Source organism: Hemitrygon akajei, chromosome 13, assembly GCF_048418815.1.
Source record: "Hemitrygon akajei chromosome 13, sHemAka1.3, whole genome shotgun sequence".
Classification (NCBI taxonomy): domain Eukaryota; kingdom Metazoa; phylum Chordata; class Chondrichthyes; order Myliobatiformes; family Dasyatidae; genus Hemitrygon; species Hemitrygon akajei.
Genome location: NC_133136.1, coordinates 32,573,775 through 32,592,613, shown reverse-complemented (window position 1 = coordinate 32,592,613; position 18,839 = coordinate 32,573,775). Strand labels below are relative to the sequence as shown.

General features: G+C 41.0%; 1 protein-coding gene across 5 annotated transcripts in view; it reads right to left on the bottom strand.

Annotated features, from left to right (window-relative positions):
• The window catches only part of LOC140737748 (protein unc-13 homolog B-like), a 464,929-nt gene that overhangs the window by 107,975 nt on the left and 338,115 nt on the right, over nt 1–18,839 (bottom strand). For all 5 annotated transcript variants that reach the window (XM_073064362.1, XM_073064363.1, XM_073064365.1 and 2 more), the window contains 3 exons: nt 17,298–17,517; nt 16,062–16,289; nt 5,391–5,532 (listed from right to left, as the gene is read on the bottom strand). In XM_073064362.1, the coding sequence (XP_072920463.1) occupies nt 5,391–5,532; nt 16,062–16,289; nt 17,298–17,517 (590 nt within the window). The remainder of the gene's footprint in view (nt 1–5,390; nt 5,533–16,061; nt 16,290–17,297; nt 17,518–18,839) is intronic.

Genomic DNA, 18,839 nt, shown 5'->3' with positions numbered 1-18,839 from the left:
TTGAATTAGGTCACCACTCATTCTCTGAATTCCACTGAGTAGAGACACAAAGCTATCAAATGCTCCTCATATGGCAAGCCTTTCAATCCCAGAATCATTTTTGTGAATTCCTTTGAACCCTCTCCAATATCAGCATATCCTTTCTTAGATACATAGCCCAAAATTGCTCATAATACTCCAAGTCAGGCCTCACCAGTGTTTACAAAGCCGCAGCGTTACATTCTTGCTTTTATATTCTAGTCCTCTCAAAAAGAATGCTATCACTGCATTTGCCTTCTTCATCGATGACTTGACCTGCCAATTAATCTTTAGGGAATACTGCGCGAAGACTCCTAAGTTTCTTTGCACCTCAGATTTTTTAATTTTCTCTCTATTTAGAAAATAGTCTACACTTTTATTTCTTCTAACAGGTATATGACCATACACTTCCCAACACTGTATTCTATCTGCCTCTTCCTTGTGCATTCTCCTAATCTGTCTGAGTCCTTCTGTAGCTTCTCTGCTTCCTCAAAACTACCTGCACCTCTCTCTATCTCATATTGTCTGCAAGCTGGGCCACAATTCCACAAAATACACATTCAATTTGTCTGCCATTCCTTGATCCCCATTACTACCTCTCCAGTATCATTTTCCAGGGGTCCAATATCTACTCTTGCTTCTCCTTTAAATTTTATATCTCAGACCATAAGATGTAGAAGCAAAATTAGGCCATGTGGCCCATTGAGACTGCTCTGGTTGACTCAATGTTCCTCTTAGCCCCAATCTCCTGCCTTCTCCTCATATCCCTTCATGCCCTGACCAATCAAGAATCTACCAACCTTTGCCTTAAATATACATAAAGATTTGGTCTCCACAGCTGCCTGTGCCAAAGAGTTCCACAGATTCACCACTTTGCAGTAAAATTCCTCCTCACCTCCATTCTAAAAGGATATCCCTCGATTCTGAAACTGTGTTCTCTGGTCTAAGACTCTCCCATCATTGGAAACATCCTCTCCACATCCACTCTATCAAGGCCTTTCATCATTTGATAGGTTTCAGTGAGGTCACCCCTGATTTTTTCAGCGCATGCTTTCTAACAGTTTCAGCACTGTGGTGAACTACATATACCTGTCTGGACACGCCCCCGATGACTGCTCCTGTGGCTCCTCCCACAGACCCCTGTATAAAGGTGATGGAGGTCTGAGCCCGGCCTCTCAGTCTCCAGGATGTAGTATGGTGGTCACTCACTGCTTGTTCCTTCTTCCAGTCAATAAAAGCCGATACCTCGCTTTTACGTCTCAGAGTGAGTTATTGATGGTGCATCAAGCACATCCTTGCTAACATAAGGGCCCAAACTCCTCACAATATTCCAAGTGAGGCCTCACCAGCACTTTATAAAATTTCAACATATATATGAAGAAACTTCAGCTTTCCTTTTTAATATTACAGCTTACCTTCATATTCCATCTTTTCCTTCTTTATGACTTTTTAGTTGCCATCTGTTGGTTTTTAAAAGATTCACAATCCTCTAATTTCCCAATAATTTTTGTCTATTATATGCCCTCTCTTTGGCTTTTATGTTGGCTTTGACTTCTCTTGTAAGCCAAGATTATTGTTATCCTGCCTTTAGAATACTTCTTCATTAGGATACTTATATTCTGTGCCTTCCAAATTATTCCCAGTAATTCAAACCATTGCTGTTCTACTGTCAGCCTTTCTGGCTCTCTCCTGCCTCTGTAATTTCCTTTACTCCACTGTATTACTGATATGTCTGACTTCAGTTTCTCCTTCTCAAATTGCAGGGTGAATTCTATCATATTATGATCACTGCATCCAAGGGTTCCCTTACATTCAACTCTCTAATCAATTCCAATTCATTGCACAACATCCAATCCAGAATAGTTGATCCCCTAGTGGGCTCAACCCTGAGTGCTTTAAAAAGCCATCTCGTAGGCATTCTAGAAATTCCCCCTCTTAGAATCCAGCACCAATCTGCATATTGAAATTCTCCATGACTACTAAATACTGATTTGAAGAAGCTGAGTAATTATGCATTCAATTATGTTGTATTTTATATTTGTAATTAATTTCAGTCACTTTTTAGAAATCTGTTTTCACTTTGACACAAAAGAGTCTTTTTTTGTTGATCAGTGTCAAAAACGCCAAATTAAATCCACTGTGATTCAATGGTGTAAAACAATAAAACATGAAAACTTCCGGGGGGGGGGGGGTGGGTGCAGCTGAATACTTTTTAAAGGCACTGGAGACTCCTATCAGAGTCCTTTTACCCTTGCAGTTCCTCAGCTCTACTGACAACTACTCTACACCTTCCGATCCTATGTCATCTCTTTCTAATAATATAATCTCTTTTTTACCAACTGAGCCACACCACTCCCTCTGCCTACCTACCTGTCCTTTTGATACAATGTGTATCGTTGGACATTAAGATCTCAGCTATAATCTTCTCTCAGCCACAATTCAGTGATGACCACAACATCATACATGGCAATCTCTAACCGTGCTACAAGTTCATCTACCTTATTCCATATACTGCTTGCATTCAAATATAGTCCTGTATTCAACCTTTTTGATTTTGCCTGCTTTTTATCATGCAGCTCATCCTGTTGACTGCAATTTTGCCCTGTCATCAGTCTCTCCTTGCTAGCAGTCTGTTTAAGCATGTAAACCAACTACCTCATCCTCAGCACTCTCACTCCAGATCTCATCCCCTTGTCAAATTAGTATAAACCCTCCTGAACAGCTCTAGAAAACCTGCTCAAGATATTGCCCCCCTTGAGTTCAGCTGTTACTCATCCCTTTTGTTCAAGTTGTACCTTGCCCAGAAGAAATCCAAATGATCCATACATCTGACCCCCTGTATTTGCACCAGTTTCTCAGCCATGTGTTCATCCGCCAAATGTTCCTATTCTTCCCCTCATTGGCACATGGCACAGGCAACAATCCGGAGATTATTTCTCTGGAGGTCCTGCTTTTCAGCTTTCTATCTAGCTCCCTAAAATCTCTCTTCAGGACCTTCTCACTTTTCCTCCCTATGTCACTGGTGCTAATATGTACCAAGATTCTAGCTGCTCACCTTCTCCCTTTAGAATGCCATAGACACTTCTAAGACATCCTTAATCCTGGCATCTGGGAGGCAAGATACCATCCAGGTATCTTTATCACATCCACAGAATCTCATCTTCATTCCTTTGACTATGGAATCTCCTATCATTACTGCAGACCTCTTCACCTCTGTTCTCTTCTGAGCCACAGTGCCAGAGGCCCAGTCGCTGTGGCTCTCCCCGGTAGGTTGTTCTCCTCAACAGTATCCAAAGTGGTACACTGATTAAGGGGAATGGCCACGGGGATATTCTGTACTAGCTGCCATTTCCCTTTCTTCTCCTGACAGTAACCCAGCTACCTGCCTCCTGCAGCCTAGGAGTGGCCATCTCTCTGAAGCTCCTGTCACCTTCACTTTCTCGCATATGAACCTACGGGCATCAAGCTGCAGCTCCAGTTCCTGAACACGTTTCTGAGGAGCTGCAGCTCAGTGCAGTTATCTGGGAGGCTGGAGGTCTCCCAAAATTCCCACAACTCACATACAGAACAAAACACAGCCCCTGGAGCCATTCTCACTGCACTAACTATGCCCTAACAGACAAGGAATGAAGAATAAAGAAGGTGAAACTTATCAGATACTTAACTTGCCCAAGTCTGATGAGCCAAAGCTACTCTGAATCTGGCCCACTCACACAATGGCTACTCCCCTTGCTCTAATTTTATTCACCATTTCTAATCAATCCCATTCACTGACTGGGCACTGTCCAACTCCATAATCTCTGAGCACTGTTGTTGTGCTGTTTCCAAGCAGCAATGCAACACCTACTCCACTTTTGCACCTCTCCATCGTGTATGAATGTTAATACCCTAGTGCACCAAGTTGCCCTTCCCTCCTCAAGAGGGCAAGGGTCCATAGGAAGTTCACAAGAACTATCGCAGGAATAAAAAGGTTAACGTTTGAGAAACATTTGATTGCCCTGATCCTGTACTTGCTGGAGTTTAGAAAAATGTGGTGGGGGGGGGGGGGGGGTGTCAGTGAAACCTATTGAATATTGCAAGGCCCATGTAAAGTGCACATGGAAAAAATATATCTCCTCAGCCTCAGAATAGGACATCCCTTTAGAACAGAAATGAGAAGGAATTTTTTTTAGCCAGAGGGTGCTGAGTCTGTGGAATTCAATGCCACAGATGATTGTGGAGGCCAAGTCAATGTGTATGTTAAAAGCAGAGATTGATCGGTCTTGATTAGTGAGGGTGTCAAAGGTTACAAAGAGCAGGCAGGAGAATGGAGATGAAAGGTATAGTAAATAAGCAGACTCAATGGTCCAAATGGCCGATTTCTTCTCCCATGTCTTATGGTCTGAACCACATTTCCGTGATTGCAGCAATACCATACTCTCATGTACTCTAAGACCATAAGATATAGGAGTAGAAGTAAACAATTCGGCCCATTGAGTCTGCTCCGCCATTCACTCATGAGTTGATCCAATTCTTCCAGTCATCCCCACTCCCCTGCCTTCACCCCATACCCTTTGATGCCCTGACTAATTATGAACCTGTCTATTTCTGCCTTAAATACACCAAATGATTTGGCTTCCACAGCCGCTCGTGGCAACAAATTCCACAGATTTACCACCCTCTGACTAAAGTAAATTTTCCACATCTCAGTTCCAAATGGATGTCCTTCAATCCTGAAGCCATGGCCTCTTGTCCTAGAATTCCCTTCCATGGGAAATAACTTTGCCATATCTAATCTGTTCAGGCCTTTTACTGATGCGCACTCTCAACCCATCCATCTTCTTTATCAGGCTCCTTACAGCAGTTAAAATTCCTGGCTTTCTCATGCTTCCCTTCCTGTGTCTGCCAAATTTTCCTATTGGATAGCTCTATTTTCCATATATGAGTCAGCCTCCACACCGGCTACGCTGTCAGTCCAGGGCTTCCTTAGTTTAAACCCCTCTGCTATATGAACAAAACTTCCTGCAAGGTTATTGGCCCCTAACCCTTGTACAGGACAGTGCTTTTCCATAAAAGACCAAATAATCCAAAATACTTTCAGCTCTCACTCTCCAACAGCACTTCCCCCAAATATTTGACTGCTGATATTGATCATTTCCCATTTAAAATAATCAGTCTAAAAATTTTTCTTGCCATCCACTGATGAATTGAGCATTTCCAGAATAGTCTGTCTTTATTTCAGATTTTCACTATCTGCAGCATTTTGATTTTGCATGATGTCAAATGCATCACCCATTGTTTAAATATCCCAAAGCATAATCTTTTTAAAGTGATATTTTGTACAGAACAACAGCAATTTTAACATTTTTCCCCTATCTCAAAAGAAAACTTACAAATAAAATTTCTCTTCCCACACAGGATTCAGGTTTCCATAGATAGTCTTTGTTCTCTTCTTGGTTTTGCCAACCTGAACAGTGACATAAGGGTCACTGGAGCCAGTTTTATCCTTTGCTTGAAGTCCCTGAGCACACAACACTAAGAAGATATGAAAACAAGGCTTTAGTACAGTCCAAACAGATCTAGAAATGGATTTTAAATTCCTAATGTTCTTTGAGTTAAGAAATCAAAGCCCAGAATTCAGGCCTATCAAGGTTACAGCAGTTCTCAATATTCTCCATTTCCATACAGTGCATTACTGTTAATTAGGACACATCAGAACCAGTACATTTTTGGTCCAATTAAGCGGCTGCCACAAATAGCTTAAAATTCATGGACATTTTTCAAAAGGTATTAAAAAAAACAACCATTTAACTGAATAACAATGTACAGTATGTACTTAAATGAATTATAGAACAAATTAGAACACTGTCAATACTTTTACAGTACTATAAAACTGTGTATTAGTTCCTAATAGTTATCAGAAGAATTCATCCAGTGTAGCTGCCATGTTTTTTTAATTGACTGTGCACAAACAAAATCAGCACAGACCCTAGTACAGAGCAACACACACAAAATGCTGTCAGGCAGCATCTATAGGGAGAAGCACTGTCGACATTTCGGGCTGAGACCCTTCGTCAGGACTAACTGAAAGAAAAGATAGTAAGAGATTTGAAAGTAGGAGGGGGAGGGGAAAATGCGAAATGATAGGAGAAGACCGGAGGGGGTGGGGTGAAGCTGAGAGCTGGAAAGGTGATTGGCAAAAGGGATACAGAGCTAGAGAAGGGAAAGGATCATGGGACGGGAGGCCTAGGGAGGAAGAAAGGGGGAGAGGAACACCAGAGGGAGATGGAGAACAGGCAAAGAGCGATGGGCAGAGAGAGAAAGAGAGAAAAGGTGATGGGGAAAAAACTAAATATATCAGGGATGTGGTAAGAAGGGGAGGAGGGGCATTAATGGAAGTTAGAGAAGTCAATGTTCATGCCATCAGGTTGAAGGTTACCCAGCCGGTATATAAGGTGTTGTTCCTCCAACCTGAGTGTGGTTTCATCTTGACAGTAGAGGAGGCCATGGATAGACATCTCAGAATGGGAATGGGACTTGGAATTAAAATGTGTGGTCACGGGGAATTTGAATTTCCAGCATCTGCAGATTTCCTCGTGTTCCCTCGTACAGAGAATGGACTGCCCTCATACAATGCTTTCGACAACCACATCCTCCAAATCTTCATTTTCATTGTAATATTCAAGATGATTCTCAATACCTTCAAATTCTTCGTAGTCCCTAACTTGTTGAAGTGATGAAATTGTTTCATCTTTTCTCACAGCCATTTCTGGCATCTCCAAGCCTGAATGTTTGAACCCATGGTGAGCAAAACACTTGCTTCTTGCCAACTATCAGTGACAAAAATCACTGCTTTTTGAGGACAAACACAGGCAACAGACGCTGTTTAAAAACTGTTCGCTCTAAGTATAGTGGAGAGTCTAATGGCCACACAAGTGCACATGACTGATACTAGTTAGAAACTGTGCGGCAGTAGCGTCCTGTCCCAATTAAGCAGCACAGTGTGTCCCAAATAAACATAGGAAACCCCAGCTATTTTCTTAATTATTTTTTGTTCTTTAAAGTTACTCTAAATAAGTGTCTGCTATGATGGCTCAATTAACTGGAATTCACTGTACAGACTGCTTACTATAAACTGACTTAATATATCCTAATCCTGGAAATCACATTCTGAAAAATGAAAAACTAATATTGAAGTTGCAATATTTGATGCTTTCTTTTCAGTAAATCATTGGGAACACTCTTCTGCTGGTTTGAAGAATACACTGAGAACTATAATTTCATAATGCATTTCAATAATTACATTCAAAATCAAAAGGAACTTGTATTTATCCAGCTTTTTAGCAGATTCTCAGGACATCTTTATATGTCCTATTAGAAAATAATTACGGAAGGAAATTAAGCCGTCAGTATTATCAACAAAATTCTACAAGCATCAAAATACGACCCATCTTTAATTCTGATCATGAAAATAAATACAGAAGGCTCGCTAAATCAACCAGTAATAATGAAACTAAGTTTTATAATCACGTAGCACATCACCATCTAACCAAATATGACTACATAATATTGAGGGTGTAATACAAGAAAAACCATAAACAACAATCCTAATTCAGAAGATGTGTGGAAAATAAGGTATATTTTTATTTAACCCTTCAATGCATTAAAAATGAGTAGAGAAGACCATGACTAAACCTCATGAAACATTTTGTCTATATATTCAATGTCCTGTTATCGGGCACATGCAAGAACCAGACCAGCTCACTTTTAAAGACCTGCAGTAAATCTGAAGTACAGTAACTGCTTAAACTCGCAAGTATGTATTGTCCACCTAATCTAACTCTGCATATATAAAGAACATTGATTACCACTGAGTTAACAAAATCAAATTGTTTAGTTTTCACACAGCACCACACAAACTTCTCAATATTTCAAGGACAAAGACTCTCAGTGAGAAGCCTAGGTGTTAGAACTGCCTCTACATTGTTTCTTCAATACCAAAACACCATTTAATCCCTTATATTTCATCCCAAGAGTTCTCTAAACTACTCTAAGGTAAGGTTAGTAGATGAACAGGTCATTGTAAACTGTCCTGTGATTGCTAATGTTAAATACGTAGGGTGCTGGGCGGTGCAGCTCAATGGACTGAAATGGCCTATTCTGCGCTGTATCTTTAAATAAATTAATTAATAGATAAATAAAATCTAACCCTTATCTCCTACACAGCCCTCTGCTTTTCTATCAACCATGTGCCTATTTCAGAGTTTCTTAACTGCCCCTAATGTATCTGCCTCTGCCATCACCCTGGCAGGGCGCTCCACACACCCACCACTCTGTGTAAAAATCTCACCTCTGACATTCCCCCTAAACCTTCCTGCAATCACTTTAAAATTAATCACTGTGGTTTTAGTCATTTCTGCCCTGGGGAAAATCTCTGGCTATCTATCCTATCATTTTGTGCACTGCTATCAAGTCGATTCTCATCCTCCTTCGCTCCAATGAGATGCCAAAGCTCATTCCACCTATCCTCATAAAACATGATCTATAATCCAGGTAAATCTCCTCTGCACCCTGTCTAAAGCTTTTACATCCTTCCTCAATGAGGCGACTAGAAATGAGCACAAAATTCCAAGTTTAACTAAGGTCCAACCAGGGTTTTACAGAGATGCAACATTACATCGCAGCTCTCTTATCTCTGCACCACATTTTTGCAGTCGTTCCACATTTCTCTCTCCTTTCTCAGAATCGCACTGGCATATGTCGTGAAATATGTCATTTTACATTTCAATACACAATTTTAAAAATCTATAAATTACAGTAAGTAGATATAAAAAATAAATTAATTTAGCAGTGCAAAAGAAGTGGAAAAAATAGTGAGGTAGTGGTCACAGATTCATTGTTCATTCAGAATTCTGATGGCAAAGGGGATAAAGCTGTTCCTGAAGCTGCTCTGCAGGTCTCTCTCTCGCCCTGCTTCCCTGAACACTGTGGACATCGGCTTCTCACTGCTGTTCTGCATTTGCTTCTCTCCTTTCTGTTGCTGAAATGTATTTTCATCATCTGTTTTCATTTTTGCTCTATGTGTAAGTCTCTCCCTCTTCCTTTACTGCTGCTTTGCATCCGTCTTTCACTCTGTCCACGCTGTTTTGTGTGTCTCTCTCCTTTTCCATGCTGGTCTTCATTTACTTGTTTCCATCTATTCCTTCTTGCTACTCTACCCACTCTGACACTATTCCCTTCATTGGGTAAAAAAGAATCCTCTTCTGGTTGGCTGCCAGTGGTGTTCTGCAGGTGTCAGAGTTGGGATCGCTTCTTTTTATGCTGTATATCAATGATTGAGATAATGGAATAGATGGCTTTGTTACCAAGTTTGCAGATGATATTAAAATTGGTGGAGGGGCAGGTAGTATTGTGGAAACAGGTAAGCCACAGAAGGGCTTATAGACAGATTAGGCCAAGAATGGAGCAAGAAAGTGGGAAATGAAATACAATTTTGGAAAATGCATGGTCAAGCACTTTGGTAGAAGAAATAAATGCGCACACTATTTTCCAAATGGGCAGAAAATCCAAAAACCCAAGAAGCAAACTGACTTCGGAGTCCTTGTGCAGAGCAACCTAAAGGTCAATGTGCAGGTAGAGTCGGTGAGGGAGGCAAATGATAGATAGATAGATACTTTATTCATCCCCATGGGGAAATTCAACTTTTTTTCCAATGTCCCATACACTTGTTGTAGCAAAACTAATTATATACAATACTTAACTCAGTAAAAAAAAATATGATATACATCTAAATCACTATCTCAAAAAGCATTAATAATAGCTTTTAAAAAGTTCTTAAGTCCTGGCGGTAGAATTGTAAAGCCTAATGGCATTGGGGAGTATTGACCTCTTCATCCTGTCTGAGGAGCATTGCATCGATAGTAACCTGTCGCTGAAACTGCTTCTCTGTCTCTGGATGGTGCTATGTAGAGGATGTTCAGAGTTATCCATAATTGACCGTAGCCTACTCAGCGCCCTTCGCTCAGCTACCGATGTTAAACTCTCCAGTACTTTGCCCACGACAGAGCCCGCCTTCCTTACCAGCTTATTAAGACGTGAGGCGTCCCTCTTCTTAATGCTTCCTCCCCAACACGCCACCACAAAGAAGAGGGCGCTCTCCACAACTGACCTATAGAACATCTTCAGCATCTCACTACAGACAATGAATGACGCCAACCTTCTTAGGAAGTACAGTCGACTCTGTGCCTTCCTGCACAAGGCATCTGTGTTGGCAGTCCAGTCAAGCTTCTCGTCTAACTGTACTCCCAGATACTTGTAGGTCTTAACCTGCTCCACACATTCTCCATTAATGATCACTGGCTCCATATGAGGCCTAGATCTCCTAAAGTCCACCACCATCTCCTTGGTCTTGGTGATATTGAGACGCAGGTAGTTTGAGTTGCACCATATCACAAAGTCCTGTATCAGTTTCCTATACTCCTCCTCCTGTCCATTCCTGACACACCCCACTATGGCCGTGTCATCAGCGAACTTCTGCACATGGCAGGACTCCGAGTTATATTGGAAGTCTGATGTGTACAGGGTGAACAGGACCGGAGAGAGTACGGTTCCCTGCGGCGCCCCTGTGCTGCTGACCACTGTGTCAGACCTACAGTCTCCCAACCGATACTGCACATACCGCACATACAAATGCAATGTTTGCATTCACTTCAAGAGGGCTAGAATACAAGAACAGGGATAAGATGCTGAGGGTTTATAAGGCACTGGTGAGGCCTCACCTTGAGTATTGTGAACAGTTCTGGGCTCCTCAGCTTAGAAAAGATGTGTTAGCATTGGAGAGGGTTCAGAGGAGGTTCATAAGGATGATTCCAGAAACGATTCCAGAAACGATGATTCCAGAAACGATTCCAGAAACGAATAAGGATGATTCCAGAAACGTTAGCTCTGGGTCCGTAGTTGCTGGAATTTAGAAGGATGAGGGAGGATCTCATTGAAACCTTTTGAATGTTGAAAGGCCTAGACAGAGTAGATGTTTCCCATGATGGGAGAGTCTAGGACAAGAGGGCACAGCCTCAGAATAGAGGGGCATCCTTTCAAAACAGAGACGCGGAGAAATTTCTTTAGCCAAAGGGTGGTAAATTTATGGAATTTATTGCCACACACAGCTGTGGAGGCCAGGTTGTTGGGTGCATTTAAGGCGGAGCTTGATAGGTTCTTGATTGGACATGGCATCAAAGGTTATGGGGAGAGGTCCGGGAGTGGGGCTGCGGAAGGGGAAAATGGATCAGCCATGATTGAATGACAGAGTAGACGCAATGGGCCAAATGGTCTAATTCTACTTCTATGTCTTATAGTCTTATTTCCCCTCAGATCTCCATGCCCCTATCCATCCTTCTCTGGGAGTCTTTCTCTCCTGAGGCTACAAAACAAGAGCCCATGGTATTACAGGAAAGATACTAAAGAGTGAGAAAGATACTGGATAGAAGATTGTCAGGATGACACGGGTGGAAATAAACAGGGCCTTTTCTGGTTGGCTGTTGGTGACTAGTGGTGTCCTGCAGAGGTTAGTGGTGAGACAGTTCTTCTCACGTAATTTCACAGAATTGATGGCTTTGTAGCCAAATTTGCGAATGATACTAAGTTATGTGGATGGACAGGAAGTGTCAAGGAAGCACTGAGTCTGCAGAAGAACAGCTTAGTAGAATAGTCAAAGAAGTGGCAGATGGAATACAGTGTAGGGAAGTGTATGGTTGTGCACTTTGGGAGATGGAATAAAGTGTAGATTATTTTGTAAATGGGGATCAAGTTCAGAAGTCAGAGTTGCAAAGAGACTTGAGAGTCCTGTGCAGAATTCCCTAAAGGTCTTTTTGCAGGTTCAGTTGGTAGCAAGGATGTCAAAAGCAATATTAGCATTCATTTCCAAAGGACTTGAGTATACAAGCAAGGATGTAATGTTGAGGCACAGGGCTGACTGCACTTGGAATATGGTGAACAGTTTTGGGCCCCTTATTTAAGAAAGGATGTGCTTGCACTGGAGAGGGTACACTAAAGGTTCAAAAGAATGAAAGGATTAACTTAGAGTGGTTGATGGCTCTGGGCCTGCACTCACTGGGAGTTTAGACGAATGAAGAGGGAATCTCATTAAGATCTATTGAATATTGCAAGGCCTAGATGGAATGGATGTAGAAAGGTTTCCTATAGTAGGAGAGTCTAGGACCAAAGGACACCTCCTCAGAATGAAATGATGTTGCTTTAGAACAGAAATGAAGAGGAATTACTTTAGCCAGAAAGGTGATGCATTTGTGTAATTCTTTATCACAGACAGATGTGTAGTCTAGGTCAATGGGTATGCTTAAAGCAGTGGTGAAAGGTTCTTCATTAGTAAGGGTCTCAAAGGCTATGGAGCAGACTCGATGGGCAGAACAGAAAAAATACAATTAAGATAAAGAACACAATAATATAAATACATAAGATAATTTGATTACATACAGTGACTGTAAAAAGAATTCACCCCCAAGAAAGTTTTACAACATTGAACCACAGTGGATTTAATTTGGCTTTTTTGACACTGAATCAACAGAAAAAGACTCATGTCAAAGTGAAAACAGATCGCTACAAAGTGATCTAAATTAATTACAAATATAAAACACAAAATGATTGATTGCTTAAGTATTCACCCTCTTCAAGTCAGTATTCAGTACGTGCACCTTTGGCAGCAATCACAAACTTGAGTCTGTGTGGATACATGTGTGCACATCTGGACACTGCAGTTTTCCCCCCATTCTTCTTTACAAAACTGCTCAAGCTCTGATTGCATGGGGATTGTGAAGGAACAGCACTTTTCAAGTACAGTCACACATTCTCAATTGGATTGAGGTCTGGACTCTGACTTGGTCACTCCAAAACATTAACTTTTTTGTTTTTAAGCCATTACTGTGTAGATTTGGCTTTATGTTTGGGGTCATCGTCCTGCTGGAAAACACATTTTCTTCCATGTCACAGTTCTCTTGCAGACTGTATATGGTTTTCCTCCAGGAATTCCCTGTATTTTGCTGCATTCACTTTACCCTCTACCTTCACAATCCTTCCAGGGCCTGGTGCAGTGAAGCATCCCCACAGCACGATGCAGCTACCACCACGCTTCATGATAGGGATGGTGCGTTTTTGATGATGTGCAGTGTTTGGCTTGCACTAAACATGGTGTTTAGTCTGATGGCCATAAAGCTAAATTTTGGTTTCGTCAGACTATAGCACCATCAACCAGCTGACGTCACAGTCTCCCACATGCCTTCTGGCAAACTCCAGCTGAAATTTCATTTGAGTTCTTTTCAACAGTGGCTTTCTCTCTGCCACTCTCCCATAAAGCTGCGACTGGTGAAGCACCCAGGCAACCGTTGTATGAGCAGTCTCTCCCATTTCAGCCAGTGAAGCTGGTAACTCCACTAGAGTTGTCATTGGTCTCTTGGTGGCCTCCCTCACTAGTCTCTTTCTTGCACGGCCACTCAGTTTTTGAGGACGGCCTGATCTAGGCAGATTTATGGCTGTGCCATATTCTTTCCATTTCTTAATGATTGACTTAACTGTACTCCAAGGGATATTCAGTGGCTTGGAAATTTTCTTGCCTCCATCTCCTGACTTGTGATTTTCAGTAACGCAGAGTTGCTTGGAGTGTTCTTTTGTCTTCATGGTGTAGTTTTTGTTAGGATACTGACTCACCAGCAGTTGGACCTTCCAGATACAGGTGTATTTTTACTACAATCAATTGAAACACCTTGGCTGCACACAGGTCTCCAAAAACAGATCTCCATTTATCTAATTATGTGACTTTTCAAATCAATTGGCTGCACCAGTGATGATTTGGCTGCAGCAAATTTGGTGTGAATAATTCTGCAATCAATTATTTTGCATTTTAGATTTGTAATTTATTTAAATCACTTCGTAGAGATCCGTTTTTACTTTGACACCAGTTTTGTTTTCTTTTGATCAGTGTCAAAAAAAGTCAAATTAAATCCACTATGAATTAATGTTGTAAAACAATAAAACATGAACACTTCAAAGGGGAGTTGAAGACTTTTTATAGGCACTTTTATATAGGCACAATGATAAAGTAGTAGTGGTTGGGGATGTAGAGGGGTGGAGTTGTTAATCAGCCTTATTACTTGGGGACAATAACTGCTTATGAGTCTAGTGGTGTTTCCTGATGGGACAGGGACAAACAGTCTATGAGCAGGGTGGGTGAGACCCCGCCCAGCTTGTTGCCAGCACCTTTCTGTGTATACAATCAGTTAACAATAATCATGCTGTAGGTCTTCTCTGCTATCTGATATGGCAATCCCCACCCTAATATTTATCAATATCTCTGCATGATAGAATAGTATGATTATTGTTAACCATTAATGAAGCTGGCAATGAAAAGGCATATTAGGTGATATAATTGAAGGCACGTACAACTACTTGGATAGTGAATTTAACAATCTTACTCTGTGATGAGGGGCCATCATGTTTAACCTTCCTAACAAACATACAGATTTCACATTTTTACATCAAGATCAAGCAACACTTCACCCCATGCCTCCATACCTACCGATGACATCAGACCAGCCGATATTACATACAGACAGGCCTTTAACTGCATTGAACCATACACGATCTTGCTGGTTTGATAAAAGATGGATGGATGGCCTTGCAAACAAGCCAGGTAAATTGCTGTTGTTCCTTTCCACGCCTTGTGGCACATCGGCCGGCAACCTTGCCATTTCTTTAGCACTTGCCTGCTTGTTACAAGGCTGAGCTGCTAGCACAATGCTCAGCCAAGCGCAGATGGGAAGTGAAAGCAGCCAGCTGGATTGAAACCCGAGACCACTCGCCTAAAAGCCCTGTGCGGATGCCTCTGGTTTGATGTAGCAGTATTTCAGAGGAGTAAAGGAACTTACAGTGGTGTGAGAGATAAGTTAACCAAAGTAAATTGAAAGGAAATGATGACGGGGATGGCAATAGAGCAAGAGTGGCTTGAGTTTCTGAGAAAAATGAGGAAGGTGCAGATTAGATGTATTCCAAAAACAAAGAACTACTCAAAGGGCAAAATAGTACAACTATGGCCGACAAGGGGAGTCAAAGCTGATATAAAAACAAAAGAGAGGGCATACAACAAAGTAGAAAATAGCGAGAAGAGAGAGGAATGAGGTTTTTTTAAAACCTACAGAATACAACTAAAAGAATCAATAGGAAGGAAAAGATGAAATATGAAAGCAAAGTAGCAAACAATATCCAGGTGGGTAGAAAAAGCTTTTTCAAATAACAAAAAAAAAGAGTTGAGAGTGTATATAGGACCACTAGAAAATTAGGCCAGAGAAATAATAACAGGAGACACGGAAATGGCAGATGAACTAAATCAGTATTTTGCAGTCTTCACTGTGGAAGACAGTAGCAGTGTGCCAGGTGTTGAAGGGTGTGAGGGAAGAGAAGTGAGGGCAGTTACTATTACAAGGGAAAAGGTGCTCAAAAAGTTGAAAGACCTAAAGTCTCCAAAGTCCTTTGGAATACATGAAGTCCACAGTAATAAGTTGCAGAGGACTGACACAACAAAAAGAGATGACCCCAAGGCTGTAGAAATTGTAAACAAGTGCCTGTTGTCCACATGACTCTTAGATAGTATGAACAAAGTGCAGTTGGAGGTGGAAAGCCTGCAGGAAAAAGTAGTTGTATGAAGGAGTAAACTTCACGATTTTCAGCCAGTTAGATTTTTCCCTAAGGATACAGGAGATTTGGGGTTAATGGCAGCTCCTCAAAAATAAATTATCTAAATCTGAAATCTCAGCAAAGTATGAAACTCATCAATTATTAGCTCTTCTAAGTAAGTGCCGCTATGAGAAAATATCAATTTATCAAGTGGTATGTTGCTGTCAGGATTCACACTACTAGAGATTTAAACTTAAATCTCCAGAATCTTCTAGGATGTCTTGCCCGTATACAATATCACATAAAAACTGTATCATGGACAACATACTTGAAATTTACAAATCCCATTCCAACAATTTGAAGACGTTGATACTTTGTCACTGTACCGGTTATGGTAATCTTTGCTGACCACTTGGATGTTCCATCAAGTACACTTTGTTTGATGGTCTTCATCTGCTGGGCATGTGCAACTTTTGTTACTCCAAAGACATCTCGGATCAACTCAAAGATTTCCGGCTTGTTCCGTTCTCGGATCTTCATCCTGTCCTTCATTGCCATAATGATATTTTGTGTTCTGTCTTCTGCACCATGTTTGGAGCTTTTTTCTGCTGCACCTGTGTGGAAGAAATATTGCAGAATGCTGTTTGAATTAATACAGAAAGGTTTAAATAAAACCATTATTAAATGAACAATGATGTGAATTACCATATAGCTTATAAGACTGTATATACTAATTCAGTACATGCATACTCTAATCAGCACAAAGGAACAAGTCAAATGTGCCATAATGTGAGGCCGAATTTGGAGTATTGTGTGCAGTTTTGGTCACCTAATTACAGGAAGGATATTAATAAGGTTGAAAGAGTGCAGAGAAGGTTTACAAGGATGTTGCCGGGACTTGAGAAGCTGAGTTACAGAGAAAGGTTGAATAGGTTAGGACTTTATTCCCTGGAGCGTAGAAGAATGAGGGGAGATTTGACAGAGGTATATAAAATTATGATGGGTATAGATAGAGTGAATGCAAGCAGGCTTTTTCCACTAAGGCTAGGGGAGAAAAAAACCCAGAGGATATGGGTTAAGGGTGAAGGGGGAAAAGTTTAAAGGGAACATTAGTGGGGGGGGGGTTCTTCACACAGAGAGTGGTGGGAGTGTGGAATGAGCCGCCAGATGAAGTGGTAAATGCAGGCTCACTTTTGACATTTAAGAAAAACTTGGACAGGTACGTGGATGAGAGGGGTATGGAGGGATATGGCCCAGGTGCAGGTCAGTGGGACTAGGCAGAAAAATGGTTCGGCACAGCCAAGAAGGGCTGAAGGGCCTGTTTCTGTGCTGTAATGTTCTATGGTTCTAATGCATTGGAGCACAAAGCTAGACGACAAAAGAGGAACATTCTATGGTCAACTGCATCAATGTCTACAGAAAGGTCAAGATGGAATAATGCACCATGATCATAACCAAAGAGGATTTCAGCAAAAAGATGTGCAATATCAAAAGAAAATCCATAAGTTGATCTTTGATTCTGGATCTTGCTGGTTTACAAGTGAGACTCAGTTAAAATGTTATGTGAGTTGCATTGAATTGAAATTTCATAAAATAAGTAAACCCATCTGAAACATACTTACGTTGTAAACAGTCGGCATTTAGTAAATCTTGGCACTTTTCATGACACTTTACCCCGCACTCTGTGCACCGCATTCCCTGACGAGCAATACCCCATAAAAGTCCCTCACATTCATAGCAATAAGTAGGTGTTGTGGCAGTCCAGACCTCAAAGTTGTGTGGGGTAGTGCAAGAGATGGGGTAGATTAAGGCTTGAAGGGTCTTCTTATAAACATGACTTTTCTGCAGAGACAAATACAAATATTATGATGCACTTAAAATCCTCAAATGATCTAGATATATTTATTATAAATGTCTTATCTTATGTTTTAATTACACTCTCACTCTTACAAATTGTTGCAATTACATCACTTACAAGTACAAGAAGATGTTTGCCTTCTGAATGGCAATGCCAGGAAAATGTTTACCAGTTTGTCTGTGAAAACACAAGCATGTAAGATATATACAGAGCCTATAAAGAGTATTCACCAACTTGAAAATTTTCATGTTTCATTGTTGTACAACATTGAATCACTGTGGATTTAATTTGGTTTTTCTGTCTTTGATCAACAGAAAAATACTCTTTTGTGTCAAAGCAAAAAACAGATCTCTACAAAGATACCTAAATTAATTACAAAAATAAAACACAAAGTGATTGCATAAGTATTCATTCCCTTTAAGTCAGCATTTAGTAGATGCACTTCTGGCAACAATTACAGTCTTAAGCCTGTGTGGATAGATCTCTATCAGTTTTGCACTTCTGGATAATGCATTTTTCTCCATTCTTCTTTAGAAAACTGTTCAAGCTCTGTCAGATTGCACTGGGACCATGAGTGAACAGCCCTTTTCATGTCCAGCCACAAATTCTCAATTGGATTGAGGTCTGGATTCTAACTTAACCACTCTAGGACATTAACTGTTGTTTTTAAGCCCTTCCTGTGTAGCTTTGGCTTTATGATTACACCAAACATGGCATTTAGTCTGATGGCCATAAAGTTCAATTTTAGCTTCATCATACCATAGAACCCTCTTCCAGCTGACTTCAGAGCCTCCCACATGCCTTCTGGCAAACTCTAGCCAAGATTTCATGTGAGTTTTTGTTCCAACAGTGGCTTTTTTTTGCCACTCTCCAAAAGGCTGCAACTGGTGAAGCACCTAGGCAACATTTATTGTATGCACAGTCTCTCCTCTCTTAGCCACAGAAGCTTGTAGCTCCTCCAGAGTTGTCATAGGTCTCTTGGTGGCCTCCCTCATTAGTCACCTTCTTGCACGGTCACTCAGTTTTTGAGGACAGCAAGTTCTAGGGAGATTTACAGCTGTGCCATTTTCTTTCCATTTCTTGACTGACTGACTGAACTGCACTCCAAGGGATATTCAGTGAATTGGAAATCTTCTTGTATCCATCTCCTGAATTGTGATTTTCAATAATTTTTCCCACGGAGTGGTTTGGTGTGTTCTTTTGTCTTCATGGTGTAGTTTTTGCTAGGATACTGACTCAGCAGCAGTTGGACCTTCCCGATACAGGAGTAATTTTACTATAATCAATTGAAACTCCATGAATGCAC